Source organism: Lepisosteus oculatus, chromosome 13, assembly GCF_040954835.1.
Source record: "Lepisosteus oculatus isolate fLepOcu1 chromosome 13, fLepOcu1.hap2, whole genome shotgun sequence".
Lineage (NCBI taxonomy): Eukaryota > Metazoa > Chordata > Actinopteri > Semionotiformes > Lepisosteidae > Lepisosteus > Lepisosteus oculatus.
In genome coordinates, this window is record NC_090708.1 from 9659247 (window position 1) to 9686554 (window position 27308).

General features: G+C 34.9%; 1 protein-coding gene across 2 annotated transcripts in view; it reads right to left on the reverse strand.

Annotated features, from left to right (window-relative positions):
* Positions 1-10202: 10202 nt before the first annotated feature.
* Positions 10203-27308, reverse strand: part of tprg1 (tumor protein p63 regulated 1) — a 34979-nt gene continuing 17873 nt past the window's right edge. Inside the window, exons 5-6 of one of the 2 annotated variants that reach the window (XM_069197822.1) lie at positions 25402-25555; positions 10203-12738 (exon numbers count right to left, since the gene is read on the reverse strand). In XM_069197822.1, coding sequence (XP_069053923.1) covers positions 12736-12738; positions 25402-25555 — 157 coding nt within the window. In that variant the 3' untranslated portion in view covers positions 10203-12735. Of the gene's footprint in view, positions 12739-21772; positions 22945-25401; positions 25556-27308 lie in introns of those variants that run through there. The other variant, XM_069197821.1, reaches the window with a different exon arrangement.

Sequence of the window (27308 nt, forward strand, 5' to 3'; positions counted from 1 at the left end):
AAAAGATGTCTATTCAGCACAAAAGTGAGTGCTTGCTGTAATTTCTCACACCCAGGTAATGGCAAGGAGAGATAAGAACATAGTATAACCACCATTTTGGTCTTTTTCAAAATTGCTCCAGAACACAAAATGAACTAAACACTGAAGAAAAAAAGCTAACCTCTAGCTCTCAAGCCAGACACGGGCTTTGTTGAATTAAATGCATTCAGCAATAAATGAGATTTTGAGGCTCCATATAAAATCTGTGCAGCATACAAAATTCAATCTTTAAAAAATCTTTATTTCAAAATAAAATGGCAATTGCAAAAAAAACGTAAGTGCTTCTAGCTTTCAAATTGCTCGGCATTATACAGGCAGGATTCCCAGAAGTGCCAGGGATAATGAAATCACAGAAGAAATGAAAAACAATAGGCAGAAGTACTATTCTGGTTTCAACATGTTACTCTAGAGTGTTTTTCCTCTTTCTTCAGGGTACAAAAATCCTTAAATATACAAGAATAGTTGAATCGTTGGTAAATAAGAATTACAAGTGTGAGGCAATCATCTCTTTTGGCAAATAAGGAGAACAAAAACCTTGATTTATTCTTTTCTTCCACAAACCGGTTTCCAAGAACAAATGAGAGAGAGAAAAAAAACATTAATCATTATCAGAAAATACAAAACCTTAATTTACAGATTTCAATTTCAGGAGAAATCACGGGTCCTCACAATAGATATGTTAGAGACAAACTAGTTTTCAAACAGCTTGTTATAAAATCAAATGAATTTGATTTAATAACAATTTTGAATGCTGTGTTGTAATTGTTTTTAAAACTGTCTGTGTGTATTATCTCTCTAATGCAGTTTTAATCTCTCTTATGCAACTTTTACTTTGTTTTATGTAGTTTTTTCAATTTTCCATTGGATGTCTGCAATGTGCATTTACAACGAGTCCCCTTTACAAACTTTTGAAACGGTTGTCACTGGATATTCACTGAATAATGGCCCATGTGTTCATCATCAAAGCTGACCTTTATGAAAAAAATATTTCATTTCAAGTGGGTTAAGATATTATACACATTGAAAGTACTGAGTTGACATACTACAGCATATTATACATGGACTGAGTCAGAAACCATTGCTCATCAAAATACAGAGGTATCACAATACAACGAGATTTAATTTTGTCATCAAAGACTGACTTTTTATTACATTTCTAAAAAACATTTCAATTGAGTAATATGTCCTCAATAGTATGTTGTTCAATTAGAATATGGTATTGTTCCAACAGACATTTTCTGGAAGTTTTGGAAATAGAGTCCTGCCTCACTTTTTTTTCCTACGTGGAAAAAATGAATAAAAGGTTTTCTATTATATCCGTGTAATTTTTTTCAGATTCTGTCCCTATGGACTTTTTTCACAGAAGTGGCCATCATCTGTTAAGCATTCTGAGGAAACATCTTCCTTCCTAGCCAGGACTTTAATTATAATGTACAATAAAAAGGATGAAAGTGTTCTATGAGCCCAGAGTTTAACTGTGTATTGGATGCAAACCTTTTAAAACAACAGGTGCCAGTGGATTAGAAAGGGCTGTCTCAGCAGTGCTCTTAGGTAATGATATCTTTCTGTAACTTTTTGAAAAATAGTCCATGATGTAAAACTCACGGACTTGTGTTTAGCTACTAGGAGACTGGTATCTGGGAAACAGAAAGACAAGCCTGATTGGTCTGCCAGTCGACCTATTAAAATACACGCATGCATGACACATAATGATGTTTAGAAGCTGTCCACAGACATTTTATCCTGTATCCATGAGCTAACCCCCCTCCCCTCGTAATCTAAGAAAGATTCTAAAGTATCTTTTGTCATTGGATACACTTTTAAAAATAAAGCGTGTAGTAAATATTGAGGGATGCTTAAATGCAAGCAGACATTTTACAAGCTTTTTTTAAAGGTCTTTCAGGCTTAGACAGATTCAAGTTTCAGGACAATACCATCATAACATCTACTGTACATTACAAAAGAGGGGAAAAATCCTTGTGATTCATCACCACTGCTGCCAAAGAATAACGTAAATAGCGTCAGGACTCAGGGTTAAAATCCTCTCCAGTAGAGCTGAAGGTTTCTGAGAATATCTGTGGAGAAGACTAAACATTGGTGTACAGTACCTGACATCAATACCTGCACAGAGCTTAAAAGGTCAGGAATGGCCAAAATGGATCTTAAACAAAAAGAAAAGCAAAAACGCTGCACTATTCAAGTTTATTTTCGATTGCCTGATCTTATATTTTACTCAAAACCTTCTTTCACATATAAAAGGTTTCAGATATGATTCCATACTATTCACTTTACTGCATAAAACAGCTCAATTTTCATTTTTGGGGTCATCTAACCATATATATGTTGTGAAGGTTTCTCCCCAAGTCAAACCTGGTGCAGGAAATGAGTTTGATTCTTTGAAAGTTATTTTAGCATGGTAGGCACATACCAAAAGGTATATGACTCATTGGACCCTTAGGTGTCTATTAAGACCCATTTTCCAAATGTGCAAGTATGGTATTAGCAGTAGACGGGCTAAAGAGACTTGCTTAAATGGCACGGATTTCTTTCTGTTAATCTTCCCGTATGAGTCATCGTCAACACAGAGGGGCAATGCTTAGCTTTTAATGATAATTTAATATTTACAGAACACCAGCATGTTCAAATCATATAATTGACCTTTTTAATCTCTAAGTGGAAGGCTGTGCTCAATTAGCTCCACAGGCCCTGTAATCTGTTTTTCTAATTGGGCTGTCTTAAAGAATTCACACAGCGATAGCTACAGATGAAAGCTGAGCCAGGGTGAGTGGGGGCGGTGGTGTTCGGTGGACCCAGGTTCCAGGCCGATAACATCACTTGTCAATCAATTAAGCAGCTGCCAGGACTGGCCGTGTAAAATGAAGTTAGCACAAGTAATCCATTTTGTTTTGCTTTCGACACATTCCTGACGCCGAGCATCATGCTCCATGTATTGTAGTTCCTTCTCAGATGACCTGAGGTCATCCTGGAGCCAAGCAGACATCATGGAACAACTGCTGAGCTGGCCTTTATTGCAGCAATGGGCAGGATAGGCTTGCTAGCTAGGAGGGGCCCAAAAAAGACGACTGAGTGTCTGTGTATTGTGCTTTGACACTAGTCCATAAGTGGAGGAGATACCTACACTTGCTGAAAGAAAGCCATATACTCCCTATAATCTCTTCCATTACCCTTTCTTCCTGTAATGAAGACTGATGCCAAACAAAAAGGTCTCGTGCGTATTTCAGTTATTTTCAGGTTTTCACAAATTTGTCTTTCTTTGGGAAAACTGTTACCTGGATTATAATTTGCAGGGAAAATGTCTTTGAATATCAGAAGATAACTTAAAGATATCAGTTTTCTTTTCATTTGAATTGTATAGTGCTTGTTACACACCAGAAAAATAATCAAAATCAAAATAGCGTAGTTCGATACTAATTCATAATTGATTAGCAGTACTTATATGTACGCAACTTAACAATTTAGTTACAACTAAAAATAACACATACATAGACACTGTGATGATATAGTTGAAAATACAGTTGATAATATTATAACAATAAGCCATTTGGACAAATAAACAAATCTTAATAGCGTGTGTAAACTGAAAGAAACTATAGTAACTTGAAATCGCTTAATATAATAAACACTGGAAGCCATTTCAAAATGTATTTGAATTAGTAGAGAACGGATCTGAAATGTTTTTAATATAATTTTGCTTACACTTTTTACTGTGTATTGATTTCAGTGTAGCTTAATCATACTCTAAGGAGTAACAGTTGTAATATACTTAAAGCTACTGTAAAAGCATATGAGAAACATGCTTGAAGGATAAACTGACCTCTTTACTAAGCAGTAGGCATCTGACTGAAGCACGTGAAGCAAAACAATGAAATTAGGTCATCAGTTCTTTTGGAAACAGAGCTGTATGCAGCATTTTAATGTATTAATAAATTATTTATTAATACAATTATCAATACATTCCTCTAGTGATCTCAATAAAAATGCTGCAATAGAAATATTTAAAGATCTGCTATCCCTTAGCAATTCTTGTTTTTGATTTGATGTGCAGATTGAAAAAAGAAACAGCTCAACTTTCAGCTCGCCTTGCAAAATGTGGACCTGCATTCCAGACTGTTCAGATTTCAAAGGAATATGTAATCATGAGGTTTTTGTTTCTAAAATCTATCACCATTCAAAGACTATAATTCTTACATATTCTCTTCCATACTTCCTTTACTTTGACCCAAACTTTGTTCCTTTTATTGCTACAGGAAAAAAACAGATTGGATCAAAAAAACAGACCAATTTTGAAAAAACAAAGCAGAAACAGAAAAATAACCTAGTTGCTCAACCAGTTTTTTAACCCTAAGGCATCATGAATCTTCCCAAGCTGGGTTTACAGCAGACTATCGTTTAGTGACTTGAGATGAGCCTCTGTGAGAAAGACAGTTTACTTCACAGCTAAAACCACACACCCTTCATTAGACTGCCTTGGGACATTAACCTCTGACCGCCTTTCTAATTCTTAAGAAATGCACAAAATCATTCTCCTTAGATGGCTGCACGGATAAGCATTTTACCTTTTATAGAACCCAACACTTAAACTTCACTATGTTTCATTACAAAATATTGAAAAATAAAGCAATATTCAGCAGTACCCACAGTCTGGCAGCTTCAAAAACTTTAAATTATTGAAGCAAATATTTTTACATACTTAGGTTACAGTACATTTTGGAGAGTGTGCTTAGATCATTTGAAAATGATGCTTAATAGGATTCACTCATCTTGTGTATGATAATGTCTTGATTTAAGATTTCTATTAATTAAAAGAGATCAAAAGTACTATAATGCTCAACTATTACAGGCAAAAGAGGATCACAGGTGGAAGAAAATGGTTTCATATAAGACCCTTCTTAATCCCATATTTGAAAACAAGAACCTTCTCTTCTATTTCATATGCTTGCATTCTTCTTCTGTTTATGACCTCTAACCATGAATTAAATTCATTGCTCACCTCAAAGAATCGAAAGTACTCAAAATAAATGTATCTGAAAAAGTCGTTGATTTTAAGAGGATCAAGAGGTTAATGTCTTTTAATTTGGTCACTTTAAACATAAAAAATAATATAAATACAAGGATGCCATTTTGTTTCTGTAACACATCAGTTTTCTCGTATCAGTCTTTAGTTTTTTAAATAATTTCTTAGGACGTATCAGCATCCACAGCCTCTAGGATATATTTGCTCTTCTTGATAATGACTGTTGTAGAAAAAGCAGCTTTCTAAAAGGAGCTGTATTCCAGAATTATACACTTGTAGGCTTATCTTCGCTGAAGGGATTAGAATAGATTTTATTTTGCTGGAGGGTTTCAAGGCAGTTATTGTGAAACTACAGAGTAGATTAGGCAGCATGAGAAGGTCACCAATGTCAGTCACTTTCTGCCAGTCCAGCTGAAGCTTGTATCACTGTGCTCTCTGTTATGTTATCGTGAACTGCAGGGAACTCTTAAGAACTGGGCTAATATTGCCATAGAGCTTGTCAGACAGAGGCAAAATTCCAGTCTGTTCTCATAGGTTTTCAGTCAACGTCCAAGGCAGAGTTAAAACAATCCTATGTGAAAATCTTGAAGGCAATTGGGGTTTGATTGTGTCCATGTGATTAGGAGCAATCAGTTAGAAGTCTTGTAATTAGGTTCACTTAATCTCAAACCTGTTATCACCCCTGAAATATTGCCAGCATGGATAAATTGTAATGATTTCCATCTTTAATCCCCCTGTAAAATAGTAGAAGTGCAAATTGTTTTTTAGCCTTTAATCTCAGACCAGCATGAGTGAGATGAAGGCAGTACATGCACCTTCCAAGGTATAAGCAATGCCAAGCCATCTACTGTTTTTCACACATTGAACCTGGAATGCAAACAGCTTTTGCTGATAACGTTCAGTTCCGGAGGCAACAAGCCAGCTGACAACAGTTAAGGTTCCCAGGGCAGAATTCACCTCGCTCAGCCCTCAGTGTCAGCCTATTGCTACAGGATACAATTTCATTTTATACAATTTCTCATGTTATCTCCCTTTTTTCAGCCAACAGAATGCAGTTTTGACCTCCAGCGTGCATAGTAGTGAATAAGTGTTGAACATGATTTTTTTTATTTTAACCATTTATTTAATTAATGTAAAATCCAGATTTTAAACACAATCTTTAAAAATAGGATTAAAAATAATGAAGACATTTAATAAAATCCTGCAAAAATAAAATAAAATCCTTATTATAAATAATGCATTTCAAACAAATTCTCGTGAAGTACATGGTATGGCCTCATGCAAGGCTATGATACAAATCAATCAAATTAAAAAAAAAGTTCTCAAACATGAAGGTATTTTTTTTTTAAATGAGCCCAGTAGTATAGGAGTGTCTTTCAACATTATTCCCAAATTAGTGAGATTATTTTTTGTTATAAATCATCTCGGGCAAATTGTTTCAGATGAACAAGACCGGCATGTGAAATTCTAGTTTACGCCTCCTATAAGCTCCTCTCTGTGAAAATATTTGTTGTGCACTTATACTATAAAGCCTTCGTCGTCCCTGTTTTGTGCTCTGCCTGCTCACGTCTCTCGAAGGTTAAAATCCTGGACATCTGGTGAAACTGTACCCCCAGCTGTCACTGAACTGACATCTCCTTGCGCTCGGATTTATCTCCTTCTCCCATACATCTGCTCGTGGCGTGCCATCCATCTCAAGAAAGTATTTGCAAGTTGCAAAGGGCTGCTGGGTACACAGTGGCCAAGCGACAGTATTGTGGGGTTTAATCAGATCAGGGCTAGAATGTTCCAGAGAGCCAGGCCATCACATTCTTTTCAGATATCAAACCAGGGGACAAACAGGGTTTGGCCAAGATCTCTCTCAGCTCTTGATTAGTACTAAAACACACAACACATCCCTGTGGCCATTATTCCAGACTTCGTTGTAAAGTCCATACTCTAAGTACTGTAAGAGTGCACAAATATGCCTTTAAAGATTTCATCCATGTGTAATGAACTGTCAGTTGAAATGTGGTTTTAAGTTACAAATATTGGATACACTGTTTTGCTGCTATGACAACCACAAAGTATGGCTTGTACTTAAGGTGAGACTAAAGTAACTATTTCTACATCCAGAGTGTAAATATATAACATGGTACTTTCAAGAATAGAAAAGAACACCCATGGGTCCAAATAATAATGATTGATCTGTAATACTGTGGTTTCCCAATGTGATACGCAATGTGATTGGCTGTGATATGTCTACACTCTTCTGTTGTTATGTAGATGGAAACATGCTCTACAATCCCATAGCAAAAGAAAATTCAGAATTAGCTATAACCACATTGTCACTATGCTCATCTAGGGTTTAAATGGTCTTACTTGAGTGAAAAATACATTGTTCAGTGGTCTACAGTAATATAGATAGGAATATTATAGTATATCAGTGGGATGCCTCAGTTAATTTACTGTTTTTCTCTAATCAAAATCCCCCTGCTACAGGAAAAGTAAATATAATTAATGCTTATGGTATACAGGGAAACAACGTGAGAATTTGATTTAAAGTACAGTAGATATAAACAGGTCTAACAGAATATCAAATATACTGATATTGACCCTAAAGTAACAGTTCGTTTGTTTAAAATTCTTATCAGAACTATAATTACTGCCGTTTCATCATAACAACACTGGAAATCTCTCTTAGAAAAAAAAATATTTTCCTTTATATACTCCTTTAAGGAGAATATCCTGTTACTCTTTCTTGGAAAAGGAGGGTTATTAACAAAGATCAAAGTCTTTTTTAGATATACAAATAATTTTAGGATAAATAAATTGGGATTGGTGGGGGAAAAAGCACTAAGAAAACATCCTCACTTCTTTACTCTGTAGTGGCGTTTTCCGCTGCCTCTATGAGCATCGGCTTTAAGATGTTGGTAGGTATCGCCCCCTGTTGTCACATACTGCAATAGCAACTTTTGTTTTTTGACTTTATCTGCTTAAACAATTATTGTTGTTATGTGTACTGATCAGGGTAGCATGGCTGCCTCGCAGTGCTTGTCCCTGGGTTCAAATCGGACACGGGGTGCTGTCCGTGTTTTTAAACATATATTTTAAAAAATAAAGTATACAGACTGTGTCTAATGGAGGAAATGTTTTTAGAGTAGTTTTGATTAATTGAATATTCAAGACTGACCATGATACACTCACAGTAACTTTATTGCATAAGCTTTATTGTAAATGACCGCTTTAGTGAGAGAATTCATTGGAAGAAGGATTAGATTTAACTGCTTGAAGGTCAAAGTTGATGAAAAATCAAGAACAGAAAAACAAATGAACTCATACTTTACATCCCACTTATTCAAGGACCAATGTCTTTGTGCTATGAATGTTTTAGAGCAATACCTCAGGTGGACTCGATAGCAAATACATCTTTAGTGGTGAATTCTGGTTTTGCATAGACTACACGTTTGGACATCAGTGACTGTGGCACAGCCCTGCAGAATGAATCTTTTAATTGTTTTTACCACACATTTGTTGATGAGGGGTTAAAATGAGATTGTCTGGGTAGGTATCTAGTTACAGATTTCCACTTACAAGTCTGGTGTCAACCTGTCTGCCTGGTACTATATTATTTAAATCCTAGGGCCTCTCCTGTAGCCCTATCTGACAAGAACATTCAGGGCCTCAGATACTGTACATGTTGCAAGTTTCCTACCGTTGAAATAATTTGTCATAAAGCGAAATTATATGATAAGGCTTCAAATATTAAAGATCCAAAATAAAGATTGATTGAACCCAGGAATAGCTACAAGGGTCTCTAGGTTTGAAAAGGATATTTTATTTTAAAATGGAAGCCCTGAGAATATGTAAAAGACTTGATGACTGAATTAGAGACATTTTCTAATTCAAAACAGAAGTTGATCTCATCAAGCTACCCCGACTAAAAAAAATGTTTTTTGACATGTGTTGCAAGTATTACAGTTTTGTTTCTGCTGTGCTTAACAATTGATGCAACAAACTCAACACTAATAAAAAAAAAATAAAAATGTTGTTTTTGTGGCCAAGGTATCCTGAGATACAAATTTTATAATTGTCCTACAAACCTATTTCAGACAAGTGAACTATAGAATCTTGAATATGAAAAAAATGCATCTTACAGCTCAAGTCTAGGTTTATGAAAACAACTCTAAATCTCAGCTTAAGTGATCTTGTTTATTCACATAATTCAGTGTACTCTTATAATTGGTTCCATCCTGAGATAATACGTTTACCAATATGTACATGAGTTTGCAATTTCAAAAGCTTCAGAAGATAACTTCTGACAACTTCTCCCTCACTCTACTGAGGACAAAATGTCCCAGATGATGTGTTGTTGCACAAGTATGACAACACATTTGTGACTCCATAATGAAGTAACTAATTTAACTTTTATGCTGTAGAAACGTCACCCTCTATACAGTATGTGATCAGTGCAAACAGATAAAAACTTTACAGAACATGTGACCTATAATGCTTTTTGAAGTCAACTTTAAAGTTTTAAAAACCTCTTCAGTGACTCTGTTGGAGTTTTGTAGAATGTATATGAAAATGATTAAACTGTTCATGAGAGAGAACACAGAATCATGAACAGCATAGCTGTCAAACTCCCTGTATTCTGAAGCTATATTCTAATAATTGCAGGAGAATAATAGATTATCTAAACTAACAAGGAACTTTAATATAGAATGTGTATGTCAGATCCGCAACAGGTTGACCTTCAAGAGAGACAACTAAACAACAGGACTGGACTGCTATTCTCCAGTTATAACTGGAGAATGGCTGAGCAATATTAGCAGCATTCCCTAACCTGATAATGATCTTTTAAATGAGGTGCTTCTGAATTTCGTGGTTCTTACATCAGTTTTTTAAAGAGTGCCCACACCCAAATATAGGTCTGAAGAGCACAATAAAGCTATCTTCTTGATACAGTCTTTGTTCCATGTTTCTGGGAGAGAGTTGCTTCAGGATGGAAGTAACCTACACTCTAAGAGCAGTATGGTATGTGTTCCAATAGGTGTGAAATTACAATGGTGTCTTTATAAGGATGGCAACTGTCAACAAAGATCTGAACCAAGATCTGGAACACTAAATCTCATACACATGTAAAAAGGTATGCAATATAATTTTATTTGTTGATCCTAAAGATTAATTTGAAGAGAAAACCATGCAGACACCAAACTAGTACATTCTCTAGGAAAGATGGTTTTCCACAGAAGTGTTTGCGTCACCCTTTTATAATGCTGAAGTCAGTAGTTTTTGTCAAGCTTTAAATCACCGTTTACTAATGACTCATAGGGATAAACGGTCTGTGCCAAATAAAATCTCTTACTAACATGCCATTTCAAATGTTTCGCAAATTCCCACTTCAAAGATCCAGTTTCAAAGCTTTGCCTCCTAGCAATTTTTGCTCCTGGTAAAAAAATGAAAGACCTAGCCTTTGCTAAGGAAGGAGAGAACAAAAGACTAATGTCTTATAAAGGCTAAAGGCTAATGTCCTGTAATACTGGAAAAGCAGAGCAACTCATACTTTCATATTGTTGGCTAATTTTATACCAAAGACACATTATAAAAAAGAGTTAAACTTTTTAGGGACTGTTGTAAATAACACCACACTTACAGTACATTGTCACTTCAATTAAGGTCTTTAAGATACAGTGAAGTTACTTAGTAAATTATTTCTCAGGAAAAGCACACAGAGTTTTCTTCATAACTATTTGGTATAGAAACAAATGGTCTCATGTAACATTTATTGTACATTGTGCCTTTTCTTCACAGTTCACTTATTACAAACTTCCACATTAAATGTGCAAATGAATGGTTATTTTGCAGTGACACAATACTATCACATGTGTCCAGTGAGAATTTTAACCAAAACTGTTGCCCTATTGGAAAATAAGGGAATGAGAAAGAAAATAAATAAGAGCAGGAAACAATTCTTTGTTTTTGTGCTTCAGCCTGCACTTCTAAATTGCTTTCATTCTACGCAGTATATCCTTCCAGTCAGCTTGGCCAAGTTTTTTCTTTAATTTGAATGGCAAACGCTACACTGCCACCCAAAAACAAAGCACAAAACTTGTCAGTGCACAATTCTAATGTACAATATTAAGAAAAAGTAGATAAGAAAAACCTTGCCTTCTCAGTATTTGTTTTTTTAATCAGAAATGCATTGCTGTGCACTTTAGTCATCAAAATATCACATAACATTCTTAGAGAAAAGAGAGAAAAACTCTAAAACAGTCTGAAAATGGAAGCTTTTAAGGGTGCAGTAGTTGGGAAATGCACTTCTCACACCAAACTGTGATGCTTCCTGTTAGGTTTTCAATGGATTTGTGTTAGTGCTTAGAGACAACTGTTTATATTCAAGAGGCTTAATTTATTTTTTGAGGAGCTTTGGTGAACTTCCGGATGTACTAAAAAAGCACAGAAGGCTTGTCTTTTATCCAGAGCCATCTATATAATCTCAGTGCATAACAACCTCCGTGGTCATCTGATATCTGATCAAATTGATATTCATCCAGTTCCACTACTTTTATATTGTGCCCTGTGGTCTCTCACTACAATGTCTTATTTTTCTCTATACAAGATATCTAAATTAGAAAATACATCCTATTTTAAATTGGTTGACACATTTATCCAAAGTAACTTACATTTGTACCTATTTATAGAGCTGGACTCCTTATTACAAGGACCTATTGTAAGTCATGCATCTTACTTAATGATACAACAGCAGGGATTTGGAACCATAAAACTTACAGGTACACATCCAGAGCCCTAATAACTCCATACACAATCTTCCCTTAACTCTTTAAATATAGCCAAATCCTGAAATACAATCAGTGCGGTCATCCTAATTTGCTCATTTCCGTGTATTGATGAATAATAAAGGGGCTGTATCATGGATGATGTACTGTACACCTTTATATTTTGGTAAATTGAAAACGAAAAAATTATCTTTTGTAAAATTAACTTAAATATTAACTTCAGAGAATAGGGTTATTAACTCTTTTTCATTTGATACTTCTGTATGCTTTTCTGGGACCTGTGAATTTGTAAAACTTAAGACATCATGCTAAATATAAATGGACAGTTGATCAACATTAAATGACGCTAATGAAAAAGCTGTACAATCTGACCTGAAGTTGAAGGCACACAAAAGGCAAGAAATGGAACCATGTAGAAAGCTGTAAACAAGATGATTTATATTTTAGCCTTTCTAATATGCAAATACTTGACATGTGTTTACCTGTTAGTATGCTTTCATAGGTTACCCAGAGATACAGATTCAAGTGATAACTTATTTTTCTCTAGCTTTCTAAGATTGTCATTGGAGTAGTATTAGTGGTATAAGAACAATTAAGATCACAGTATAGATACAGTATAGTGATACACTACTGAAAGCAAACAGACTGCAACATTTTTATTAGCTATTAACTATTTATGTTCTTAAGGTCTGTACATAAAACCATTGATGTCATAAAAATCATCACTGGTACAAATGAGAGGAGGCAATTCTGTCCATTTTGTTCTGTTTGGTAATGCTTCACGTTTTACATTATCTACATACTTTATCCTCTTTTTAAAGTCCTCCAGATGTCCTGTTGCAGCTTTTGGGGAGGAATTTAAAGTTCTTTCGGTATCGCACATCACTGCAAAAAAAAAGAGGCAATTTTAGCACACTTATTTAAGAATAACTTAACAAAATAAATAAGACCATGCTGTAGACGTTTTCTCCATAGCTATTGTTTTCCATGAAAAGAATCCAGGGTGTGTTCCACACTTCATTGCTGAGAGTGCTAACAATTTTGAGGATTTTCCAAGTATCCCTTACCCTTCCAAGTTCAACGCAACGCTCCAGACACAACAGTGACAGCTGAAGAAGGCAAAGACAAGGGGGAAGGAGGGGTGGAATAAATAAAAACAAGAGTATCCCTATCACCATCTCATGTCAGAGAGCAGGCCGGCACTCCAGACAGATACAGCTGTGCAAGGAACAGATGGAGAGGAGAGAGGGGGAGAGAGAGAGCACGAGAGGGAGTTAGAGAAGTGAGAAAGAAGTTCTGAAAATGCGAGCAATGCCGCTGGAAAAGTCTCAGAGAGGCAACCCACATTCCTTCAACAGGTGTGGTGTGTTTACTATACAAACAAGCAGGAAAGACACTGGAAAAAACGCAAGTCACGTGACTGATGACCTGACAGTAACCACAATCCACCACCTTGTGACCATTTTGGCTTAGACTAGTTATCTGGATGGACGATGGTTTCCCTGAACACTAAGCTCAGAGATACATTGATTCAATGCCACATAGAGATGTCCTCTTAGAGAATTTGTCTTATGTTACTTGCCTAAAGCATCCCCAGCTGATTTAGTGTCATACAGGGTCAGAAGCATTTTAAAGCTTAAAGAAGCAGTCTGTTGACTAAATGCTAGTTTCAGGCACTGGAATTTTCTTCAGAGCTCAGTATTGCAGAGAACACTGTATTACAAAATGAACTCATTTTTAGCTACCCTGTACTGCTTTAGCTACGGTTGTAAACATTAATTTTCCATTAGCGTCTGTGTGAAATGAGGTGTGTTTGGAGCATGCAAAATGGGTGGGTGCAATTTGCAAAATATTTTCAAAAATAGAGAATATGAAAAAAACAAATGTGCTGTAACATACATTTTAGCAGTAGTTTTCAGTTTAAAACAGAAAATGTTTTATATATTCTAATATATGTTTTAAAAATATTTGATAATTCAAGTCTATAATAAACACTACATACAGTATTACAAGTAGCAAAAACAGAAAAAAATGCTCTGTAACTTGGATACATTCACAATTCAACAAACATTACATTTGGCTAGGACTGCCTCTTTTCTGAGAGGTTTGCATAAAAACATAAGCCAAAATGCAATTCATAATGACAGACATCACCAGGGATTCATTTAATTGCCTCTGTGACTGATTAGGGAGATAAGCTACCATGATTTATATCTTTCAGCACCTTTTGGCAATTGTGTAACCAGGGTATGTTACAAACTATATTCAAAGATTACATTTGACTTTTTTCAGAGATTACGTTTTCTGGAATCATATTACACAGAGTTGCTCGTTTCTTGAAGGCAGCTCTTTTTCTGGAAAATAAAAACAACAACAAAAAATTGAATTCACTGTATGATACATAATCTTTATAGTATTCTAAACTGATTCTTTTCATATCCTAACTATAAATACAGTATATATTTTTAATGAAAGATGTTTGTTTTAAAAATGTACTTAATACTATGGTTGCCATACTGGTCAGCAAGTAAGCTTACCCATTCTGTGAGACAGAAGACATAGTGGTTGGAATATAGACAGTGATAAATTACAGGAACTGGACAACCACAAGAACAACTGACAAACAGGACCCATAATGTGCTACTGGTCAAGAACCAAGAGAAAAATTTTACTTCCAGTATGTAAGAGCCTCCAATTTATTTTCTACAGCAAATACCCATGGTTGCTCTTTCCCTTATTGGTTATTCTGGATGGACAGTACCTGTGAAGGTATGGTACCGTATGTAGCTTAGATGATAAAAAAAACAATAAAATATTGTAAAACAACAAAAATGGCATCTAATAAGAAGAAGTCCTGAAGAACACAGGCTGTCCAAATGGTGTGTTAAACCAAGTAATGTAAAAAAACAGGAATCCACATACGTATTTAGAATATTTGTACACTTGACATATGGTTTTCCAAGCCACTAAAAAGTATTTCAAATTAACCCTTTTTTTCAAAGTAAACAATTTTGCACAAGTACCCTTTCTTGTAATTAGAGTGTCATGAACCCCACTCATATAATGTTGTTTGAATTTAGCTAAATGACAAATATACAGTATATACAATTTAATTTTGCAGTAAATATAGGTACTGGACATTATTTTATCAGCACTAAAAGAACATTATCTAACTTTCTGCTTTCTATTCAAAAACACTTCTGACTATCAGGAAAACAAGGGTTGCACAGCTGTATTTTTTAATGAATATTGCTGTATGTTGGCAGGTGTCTATATAGCATGTCAGCAATAATTACTATGTGTTTATAAGATGTGCCTTATTTTTCACCTTGAGGCAATGCTTTAAATTTTTAGACTGGCACACAAGTGCTTTGTTTTCAGTAACGGACATAATTATACATCAAAATGTTTGTGCCGCATATCTTCAGTGCAATTAAGTTCACTTGACTGCATAGGAAAATGGGAAAAGGGCAGGGAGAGCTTATGGCTTCACACAATATCATCAGTTTTACTAAAATAACTCCTATTCAATTTCCTGAACAGCTTCGCATTGTGCTTTTCAGTTAATAGAACCTCATCAGTTGTCCACGGTCTTGTCAATATCACCAGTCATGCCAGCTTGCTGCTAACGAGTATCATCTCATCACACTTCAGTTTACAAAATCATTAAATGAGTGGGAACATTATTTTGATTTTAAGTTTGAATTCTCCTATTTACAGATGTCAAGCATGCAAGATATAGAGGAAATACTCTCTTTAATAGTTGTTTTCAATTTAAGTCCTAGGTTCATGTTGCCAGAACCAGAATTGTTACAGTTTTGCATAATGCCCATGTTAAACTTAATAGTTCTGGCCCCTGGAACTGTATAGTTGGATGTTTTGCAGCTCCAGTGTGCTTGGGCCAGGAGTTGATGTTAGTGAAAACTACATGCCCCTCACTCTCAGTGTTTAGGACAATAAATGTTGTAATTTAACTCCGGCAGCAACTTTCCCTATGCCACTGACACTGCCCTGTTGATTGATTTTATACAGTCCCAAGAAAGTTTATCTATGTGAGATGAATCACGTTTCAGGAAAATATATTCCGAACACTTTCGACAGCCTTTACAACATTCTTTATCTTCACTTTAAGAAGATATATTAATATCTTCAATCACACAAAATATTGTTCAGGACAACGGATTGCACAACTTTAACAAATGATCAGAAAAAAAGCAAGATATGATTTTGACACATTTGAAGTGAAGGGCAGATAGCATGCTATCATATTCTGATAGCTTCATAGCTACAAAGCTATATTTTCATATAACATATGAAATATATCATATATCATATCAATATAACATATTTTCTTATCTTTCTTATCGCAACTTCAGGTCATCTGAATTTAAACAGGTGGAGATGCATTCTAAAAACTTTAAAAATACAGTACTTTTCAGATGAAGACTGTATAACCATCATTAACATTTGATAGCCTTTGAGGATTCTGTACAATACAAATAATGAATTTAGGAACCTCTCCTTCAGTGGAACTGATGTAAGTCTTAACACAGCATGAAGTTTTCATTGCTTTGCCTTGAAGCAAAATAATACTTTGAAAAACGTTTTACAACATGTTTGGACAAAAACAGCAAGTGCCTTATTTAAATTACAAAGGTGTAATTCATTTTGTATGTACTTATTTAAATGCAATGAGGGAAGTATTGCCCCAAGACTTTATTAAGGTATACAGGTAAAATTGAGAAATGAGAGAGAAAGAAAGGAGTAAAATAAAATACGGCTTTTTTATATCTTCTGAAAAAATAGTGTGTCTCGTTCTTCAAACATTAAAGGCGGTTCATTTTCACAAAGATCACTATATAAGGTATAAACCATGACGGGCCAATCAGTGACTAAAAAATACACCACACCTTGAATATGATGAATCAGGATGGGAAGCCAAGTGTCTTTAATCATTTACAAAGCATCACATTATACACTATCAGTATTGGTTAATTCCACTTTACCTTCATTGATATTTTTAGGTTAAATGAATTCTGGAACATATCATGTTGTTTGCAACCCATTGTGAGGTAGTGTTGGAGCACATTAGTATTCAATCCAGAGATATCCAATCCTTATACTGGACAGGAAAGGTGTGTCTGGGGCAAAGTAGATGGAGGTGTCATAGATCCCATTTCACCCTGAGCACCTAGAGCTGTGTTTCTTAATTGTCCCGTAATGTACTTTTTTTTCAAACGGGAAGCATCAAGAAACCAGAGTGTTTTATTTTTATGGGGTCTAAACACTTTACAGCGCATTTTAATCCACTTTCTTTGCGCTTCCCGTGCGAGTAGCAAATGTGCACCACTCTTCATCATGGGAAATGTTCAGAGTTATTAACAGATACCTTCATGTAATTACTGAAAACATGCAATTAGGCCCTCCATGGGAATGAAACACTGAGGCACTACACAATACAATTAATGAGGGTGGCAAAAGAATAAGAAGAATCCATCAACAGAAAAAAAATAAACTTGACTGAGAAGATGATACACAAGCCTAAGGGAAGCAATTTCTCTTTATTTCTCGAAGATGTTCTTATTTTAATTCTTAACCACCATAAAAGAACAATATTTGTCTTCTAGTCACGTGTGTTTGTCTGTAATGTTGGAGGAAGAACACACCCACATGTAAATGCTGCTGAATACTACTCTTGGGTAGAGCTGCATGATTTTGGGTGGCTGTGTGTCCTGCAATGTATTAAAGCCGGTCTTTCAAACCTGGTATGTTATTCTGGTATCAGCTGGTTTTGATTCAAGTTGCGTGATTGAACCTTTTGATTGCGCTTATAATGTGAGTATATCTGTATAACTGTGCTCAGTTTCAAAAGGTTTGCAGTTTTCAAGCTACTTAAACATTGATACGTAAATTTAAATCTCTTACAGTTACAGAGCTGAGAATGATTTAAAAACTTCTAATGAATCAATAACTAGTTAAAGCTCGAATTTAAATAATCAAGAACCAAGATGAAACAAAACCTGGGAAACACAGAGGTAAGGTGGACCTGAACTGGGAAGCCCTGTGTTAGACTGACACAAAATGAACACATAAGTTTACACATGCATTAAAAACAACTATAAAATGTTTCATTGATAAATCACCACTTTGTGAGAACACAAAAAAATTACTAAATAGGAGAAGAAATATGTTCTTAAAGCTACTCTTCAGTGCTGTTTTTGTTAGTTGTTGGGATTAAGCAACTGAAAACTAGTTTTTTAAACTGTAATTGTCAAATAATTGTAATTAAAATAAATTTTCTAATTTGCAAGAAAAAAATGCTTAAGCTCTCCCAAGCAATCATTTCTAACTACCCCTGGAAAACCCAATGGTAGAGCAAGTTAGTTATCGATTTTCATTTTATTTTAAATTTTGAGCTCACATTTATTTCAATCAGCAAATAAACAATGTCATATACAAATATAACCCTTATTTTAACTGTTTCCAACAAACCAGTAGGACTGAATAACTGTGTTATAGATTGAATATTAGGAAGAACCCTCACAGTAGGTGCTGGTGAACAAAAAACAATCTAAATCATTCAGTTAATTCTGGTGTGAAAAAAGGCATGTAATAATATTCATTACATTCAATGACAGCCCTCGATAATTGTTTCAAAATCAGATCCATCAGAAAGGTCCTGTAGTCAAGACAAAATATTAGTGCAGATTGTTAAAGAAAGCTGCCAACTGTGTGGTTTCTCCTGCTATGCAAATCCTCTCCTTTGAGATCCAACAGCTATCCTTTAGAACAAGTCATTGAGTGGAATGGTCAGAAAATGCAGAACAGAGAAACAGTTGTACTTATTCTACTATGAGATATTTAAACCCACATGAAGACATACATTTTGAAATGTAATTTCAAAATTTTGCACATGGTATCTACTTAACCTTCAAGGAGACAGAAAAAGCATGTTGTATAAAAGCACAAATCCAGCAGCAGTGGGCAATTATTAGGACTTAACCTGAAAGTACCCTGGTTTGTCAGAAGACCAGGAGCAATATAGTCCAGTTTAAAGTTAACTATTTAATAGAAAGGGATTTTCAGGAACCTATTTAATTGCCTAATTAATTAACCTATTTAATCCCTTCCCTACTGTTTTATTTTTAATCCTGCATTTCTGCCCTTTTCTCCTTTCATCCTCAACATGCTCCTTGAGCACTGGAATACCAATGGCCTTTAAAATGGCTGTAGCTAATCCTGTGCCTAAAAAACAAATATGGGTCTGGACAACCTAAATCCCTGACATGTATCCAAACTAGTTTTTACTTAATTTTCTAATAAAAACTTTAGAATGTGCTGTTACAATTCAACTAAACAACCATCTCATTGCAAATAACCTCTTTATACCCTTCTCATCTGATTTCACAGCAAAGTAACTACACTTGATCTCCTTCGGTTCTTTATTTATTCTTATTCTTCATCTAGTCCCTGCTTTTGAGACTGCTAATCATGACATCTTACTTTCTTATCTTGAGACTGTTTGGAGTTTCAGACATTGCTCTTACATGCTTCAACTCTTACCTTTATGATCATTGACACGTTGTCTCTCTTCGGGGTTTCAGTTCTGAAGTAGGGTTCATTAAGTCTGGAGTTCCACTGGGCTCAATAATTTAGTCATCTTTTTTATTTTTCCTGTAAATAGCTTTTAAAAAAACTACTTTTAAAGCTGCTTTTAAATATAAAAATGTGGTTCTACAACAGGTATTGGATGACACTGACTCACTGAATTGCATTAACCTCACAGTAAACTCCAAGTCCCAAACACTCAAACTCTGAAGACTAACAGGAGCCAGGTATAGCATTGAATGATTTGACTTAAAGAATTAAATTAATCTTCTTTGATAACCTACCACTATATTTACAATACCTAGTGTAATAAAGAAAATGTTTTTAACTATTAAAATCACATTATGTTCTGCGGGCTTCACAATAAACAGTTGTCACGTGGTCTTGTTTATGGGATCTTTTGGGAATAAACGTCGACATGAACAAATAAGACTTGGCATTAACAGTAAGATATCACATTTTGTGCTACACTATGTCAGAACACGATACACACAAATGTCTTCTGAATTTTCATTGAATGAGCTGTTGACACAAGTACGAGCCTGCAAGTATTCAACAACACAATGGAAAATTAAACCAAAAAAGCCAAGGTACTCTTTTCAGTCATTAACAATTTTAAACCCTCCTTTAAAAAATAGCTTGTCTTTTAAATAGATATTGAACATGTCAGCTGCACTATTGGTAACCTGATTTGGCAATGCACTTTGTGCTATCTGTGCAATCTATATTGCTGAAGCATTTCTGCTAATCCTAGGGTCTGGACCCCTGATTCAATTATGGTTCAGTGCTAATAATTGTACCTTTCCACTGTAAACTTGTGAGTTGGCAACTTAAATAACTTCTTTAGCCAAAACACAACACAATTAATAACAGAAAAGTACTGTTCAGATGGTGATATTTTCCTTTCTGAATATTCCAATTGGCATACAACCTCATGTACAATTCATGTACCATTTTTAACCTGTAAACGCTTAATAAGAGCCAGAGAGAGTCATAAGATTATTTATGATTTAAATATAAAGTTAAAATTCCATGCTATTCTGGCCTTTAAAGTACTTATTAACATGTGACATAGCTGTGATACCCACATTAATTTTAAAATAAAAATGAATTGGTTAAGTATAATAAAACAATACCTCGCACTCTGAAGAAAAAAAACATTTTAAACATTTTAGCTTTACTGGAGCAATCTGATTTAAGTACCCTACTCAGAGGTCAAACAACAGAGTCCCACCCAGCAGCTGAACCCACAAACCTTTGGTTGAAAGTCTTAACCATTACTTTACACTGCTGCCATACTTGTGCTGCAATGATGTGTTTTATTATAGATGGCACATAAATTGTTACTAAGCTGGGAAAATAGAATTGTATGGATTAAAACGAATGTAAGGATATCTACTTACATTAATGAGAATCACTCACTCAGTTTTAACAATCAATCTTTGGCTTCAATAGAACAGACAGAGAAAACAAAATGAATATGAAAAGAGTTCTGTGGGTTGCTCTACCATGAAACTAAATTAGAAACTATACTTCTAGTTCCTTAGAGGTGGGAATGTTTGCATATTTTGCTGTACAGACAGATCTTTATCAAAACTGGAACAGCATATAGTATTGTCAATGATCACACTGGTATAGCGAGATGCATTCTAATATCTAATCAGAAGTACTGTATGCTGTTGTAAGCCTGAGATCACTACCCCGTACACATAATGCCAGCTACTGTATAATCACTGCTGGACAGGACCTACTGTATATTACAAACGTACTCCTTCTGTATTTACTGAAGACATCCCTCTTTCCTCTGCTTATAATGTGCTATTCTTGATTGTGGGGATAAATAATAAATCAAGGCAAAAAATGGTTAACAAAACAAACACAAAATGTATAGTATATAAAACAGTATATTTCTCTAGTATATAAAATACAATAAAAGGAAAATGAGTTATTTGAGTGGGCAGACATATTTGTTTTATATTATACTATTGAAATAATATTCCTCAGATCTTCTTTGAAGTAAAGACAAATACAGAAACATTCACTATTTGAAACTGCATGGATAAAAAACACCTCAGCACCAGTGCAGCAATTCTACAACAAATTACAAACTGAACTAAATCAGAAAGGTGATAATTCTGGGAATTTCCAGTGCTCCACATTACAGTAATCACACTCTACAAACTGTTCCACAGAAATGACAATATACTTCCATGGTATTCTGGCTTTCAAAGCGCAGATTGACATGTGAAGTAGCTGTGAGAAGACTGCACATGGAAGAAATGTGACTAATGAAAAGTTCATGCAAAATACATTACTTATTCAATGCTGTCTTTATTGGCATACTGAATGTTTTTTTCACATTGTAAGTCCATCAAGATCATACAAACATACAAACATCTTATATGTTACGTGTTTAAAGCTTGAAAGTCATTATTAAATATTAAAAATGATAAATACGGCAACAAATGTACTGTATCCACATTCCTTTAAAAAACAGAAGTATGGAAAAATGTTATTTGTAAATTAAACTCATTAATAAGTCTATGCTATCTTCTCAGAGATACGTACAATCAGTAATGATTAATGATGTAATTTATAAAGTGCCCCTTCATGGTAGTTTTTTATTATTTAGTTGAATTTTATAAGCATTGGCAAATCTACCTGAAGTACAGTATTCTGATGTAAAGCTATTTTACTTAAATGAGATGCAACCTGTCCTGCTTGACTCAAGATCTTACACTGTAAAAATTATGACCTTGAGCCACAATAACTGTACATATTATTTTGGGAAACCACAGAACAAAATTGCTAACATTGTTTAAGTTCTTCATGTGGTGTGGGTTTGGTACAGTACAAAATTAGTTTATATCTCATAAATCCAGGTATGAGATCCAGTGTATTGCATTAGTATCCAATGCATACTGTATGTATATACGTGTAAGTGTTCAATGGTGTATAGCATTGCCTCACAGTACAAGTCCTGGGTGCTTTTCATCTTCCATTGCATCAGACTCAGTGTAGAGGTGAACACCATTCTTTCTGTTGCTGGTTGAATCTCTGGTGGCTTTTTTTAGTCATGACTGCAAGCAGGTGCTTGTTTGGAACTGATAAGTCATTACAATATTTAAACTGTAATTTAAAACATCATCTACCAACTGTGTTAATGCATTAAACTATAGTGTATTTTAGTGACTTTTTTTTACAGTAACCCACTGATAGAAACAGGAATCATAGTCACCCCAGGACACGCTGTTTACAAAAGAGAGGAAAAGCATCAAAACAGGATACCTAGAAGCCGATGTTGCCCCGAGCCAAGCAGTAGCCCAGCTTATTCTGGTTCCCAATGAAGGACATGAGCCCCACATAGGTCTCGATGAGGATGGACTGATTTAGCACTAGAACTCCGTTGGCTTTTCCTGGGACTGGCTTCCATTCATGAGCCTTCTGAGCTGCCTGGACCAGCTGCTCTCTGAAATGCTGTAGCTGTGGGATTAGCACATTGGAAAGATGCAGGGGCACCATCAGAAGGTTGGTTTAGGTGCAAGACATTATGATATTTGACTCCTTCTGTGGCAAAGGCAAATGCCCTGCTGCCAGACCAATTTTTCCTTCAGTTCTCTGCAGGTTGTTTTAAAATATGATAAAAAATGACCATTTTGAAAGAAGTAAAACAAAAGCATTAAATGGAAAGATGAAGCACTCAGTGGATTTTCTTAACTAGAACCATAATCTGATTTAATAAGGAAATGAAAAAGTAAATAATGAATCCTGCATTGTAATAAATCTTGTTATTTTTTATTAAAATACACTCCAACTTTAATCAATACTAGTTTTATATACTGTAACATATTAAATCATAGAATTCAACAAATGAATATTATAATTAAATAAATATAAAATGTATATTTGAAATTTGTCACCCCATTCTGTATTAACCACTCTGTGATTTTTCTTAATTAGAAATTTCACATATACTTACTGTATTATCTTGCCCATCTATGCAGAACTGTATGAATGGAACATTTCTACACAACATTTGAGTGGCCCTACCCAAAATTTAAACCTACATTTTGAGCCAAAATTCTATGAAAATATGTTAGCTTTGTTCATGTAAAATATAGGTTTGTTTAATCACTTGTATTTGTTCTTCAAAGAGAAAAGGGTGAGGCAGCATAACTCACTTCCTGGTTATATTGATGATTCTTACATGATTTAATTTCAATCCTTAAGAAACGAATTCCAAGAAGTATCAGTCATCACTACCTTTGGCCACTACCAAATTAAACAGTTCACTTGACAGTAATAACTGACACCAATACTCCTACCACACAGATCACCCACTAAGGTATGGCATTCTGGTACTTTAATAATTCTAGATTAAAATATAAAACAAATAAATGATAATTTACTTTTAAAATCCAATTATTAAAATACATATAGAATAATACACATTTTAATTTGTTCTCATCTACAAACAGTACCAAAGAGTAAAACATTACCAAGGTATTAAAAGGGGTTTTAATAGGATTGCAGGGTTTATTCTGAACTTTTATATATTTGTAGCTGAAATATCTGTATTATGAAATGCATGGATGCTGGTACAGCTAGCATTATACAAGTTACTAGAATAAAAGAATAGTTTATATCTGTATTTATTTGAGCTGTTTTAAAATTAAAGAATCATTATGCAATCAAGAATAAACACCTACATCATTTTCAATCGTAAACATACTGATTAAAAATACTGATATACTGTACTTCACAAATGAAACTGCAGCTCCAGATTCATAATTAATATTAGGTGGGGTGAAATGATGTTAATTCTGTAGTTTTGGGCTGTGATTTCTTTATATGAATGACTGCATTCTCACAGTCCACCCTGCTGTAAAAACATCGACTGGATTGTGATCTGTGCTGTAAATTGTTGTAGTATGTTATGCACTGGATACATACACCACTTTTGTATGGGCAAGCTCAGAAAGACACTTTTCACACCACATTAATCCTGTCACAGCTTTAGACATTTGTACTCAGGACTTACAGTAACTAGCTGTACAAATATGGCAAGTGAGCTCCGGCATTTGACAGATAAATCACAACCTCCCGTGATATGCTAAAATCAGTTAATCTATTAACATTACATAATTAATAATTAGAGGTGGAAATGTATTTCTGGAAGAATCAAGAAGGCCTTGATGATATGTACAGTAAACGCCTGAAACAGTCCAAGGCTGCCACATCCTTATCCCTTGTGGCTGGAGCGCTGGTTTCCTTGAGCTACTTAATTGGCTAATTAACAACCACGAAAATGTAGACACACGCCTCATTTTCTTTAGTTAGGCAATCAGTCACTACGGTGCTCAATTCAGCCTCAGGAGAAATAAGTAGAGTTGAAAAAGACTAACTGAGAACAAGCTTTACTCATTAAAGTAGAGGTGTCCAATCCTGGTCATGGTGAACCACTGTATTTATTGGTTTTCATTTCAACTCTATTCTTCACCTAAAGCAGCTTATTATTGGCTTAGTAGGACCATATTAACTACTTCTCCCAGCTCTTCAAATACTGGCGCTACAAAGAGACCTAGAAAACCTACAGACACATCAGCCCTCCAGCACCAGGATGGACACCAATGGATAGATGGACTGCGTTAAAGGATTAAGTGTGAATAGCTTTGGACATTTTTTTACTAACACCTGTTCACTTTGTTGTTTTAGAAAAAAATAACAGGATGCTTTCCACCCTCTGCTCTTCCCCAGAATCACATAGGGTTCAGTCTGTCACCTTCTACCTGTACAGTATCTGATTCCTTAACTTTTTTTGCAGATATACTGTATAGTGTGCAATATATTCCATTGCAAATCACTTAAAAGAGCATTCTTTGAAAAAGCTAAAAGTACGTCTGATTCATCTGGTACGTCTGATGCATCCAATACACTTACTTCACATATGGCTGCAAATTTCTCACTCGCGTCCTTCACTGGATGGGAAGTGAAGGTGCAGAAGGGGTAGTCAGTAGTGAAGGGGTTCCAGCGAGAGGTGAATGTAGGCTCCCTCAGTCTGTCCCAGTAAACCCGCAGTCCCTCCCCCTCTCTCCTGCACAGGTGGGAAGAAAGAGTGTGAAGTCATTCAGAAAAAGTAAGAGAAGAAATGAATGAATGAAATGAGATTTCACTAGTTATTCCCTTTTGTATTAGATCTTTCACATTGAATGTGCTACCAAATAAGTCTTCTTGAATTTATTAGCAGTATTAATAAGGGTCACTGATCATAAGTAATTACCATGAGCTGTAAAAAGAGTACTCTTTGATTACTTAACAAAACTATAGTAGTGTCACAGCTATTTGCCAATGAACTCAAATTCAGACAAAAGATGGACACATTTTTACAGCTCTCCAGATTAAAAGAGGTTTCCATGAGACAGAACTTAATAGTTGACACACCCATCTTATAATTCCATACAAATGTCATTAAAAATAAAAAAGTAAAATACTCCTTTATCAACAAAATCTGCAAAAGTGTTTGGTCTGTTAACTTGAGTAGTTTAGAAGTTAGTTAAAGACTGCTTATGGATGGATTAATACTTACCTTTGCCTCAATTTTAAAAGATGATTCCATGTTTAATTACTACCCTTGAAGGCAATTTCAAGTTTGTCAATTGTACAAATATGCAACTCCAACCCCCCCCCCCCCCCCCCCGCCTTTTTTAATAAATAAGATTAAGAGAAAAAAAACACCTTTGGGCACATTTTCTTTTTACAATTTAAGTTTAAGTAAGCCTCAGAGGAAAATTCATAGCTTGGCACCAAGAGCAAGCTTTTAAACACAACATATTCAGTAACTGAAATTCCACTGGCATCATTCCATTACAAAGAGCTCTTATACAATGCACTATTTACAGTTTGTCCATCGCTGCTTAGCACTAAGTTTGTAAATTTGACTATACTTTATCCACAAGGCATGAATGTTTGCCAGTGTTCTCCAAAACTGTATCCTATACCTGGTAGCTTTTCCAGAAAAGCAGCAGGCTGGATGGGTTGTGCCAGATTTGCTGATAATTTGCTGCACCCCTTGCCCGTTGACAGTGGTCTGTTAAACTTAAAGGCTACTGAGAAATGGGGATTCTTCTTTTCACTTTCAGGGTGTGGATGCATTGCCTCTGTAGTCCCCTCAGGGCTACAAAGTCAAAGGTTCAAATCTTATTTGGATTAGTTGAATCAGATCCCTCTCCATCACACAAACCCTACTGCAACCCCCACCCCCCCTTACAGATCCAATTTCCAGAAAACTGGAAGTGTACTCATTTTTACTAAGTTTAAACTTGCCCATAAACAGAAAAAAGTAAATTTGCATTTCAACATTCAAATACTTGAGGTGTTTCATTATACCTAGTCTCTGGGTACTGGATTAAGTTTACTAAATAACATTGTTTTAGTTTGTGTGTGTGTGTTTTTTCTTCTTCAAATAAATGTTAATTGTAATAAAAGTTAAATAAATCAGCATAATACTAAATCAAAAAACAATGTTTTAGTAGAAATAGTAAATTTACTATTTACAATTGCATACAAAAATGAATAAGTCAATACAATGATTAATGAGAAATAACAGGTTTATACACTTCTACTGTAAATCTGAATGTTTGCAATTGCTCTTCTGATTTTGATTTTCTTAATTCATACTAAACTCTAGTGTACTAAGTTCCTATTAGCATTTAGGAATGGCTCACTTTTTGCACAAACAGAACTACTAAATTTGATAACTATGCAAGTCTTCTAAAACTGAATTTACAGATTAAATAAACTCTGCTTGGATAAGCATAAACTCTGCTTGGACAGGGTTCTTAAACTCT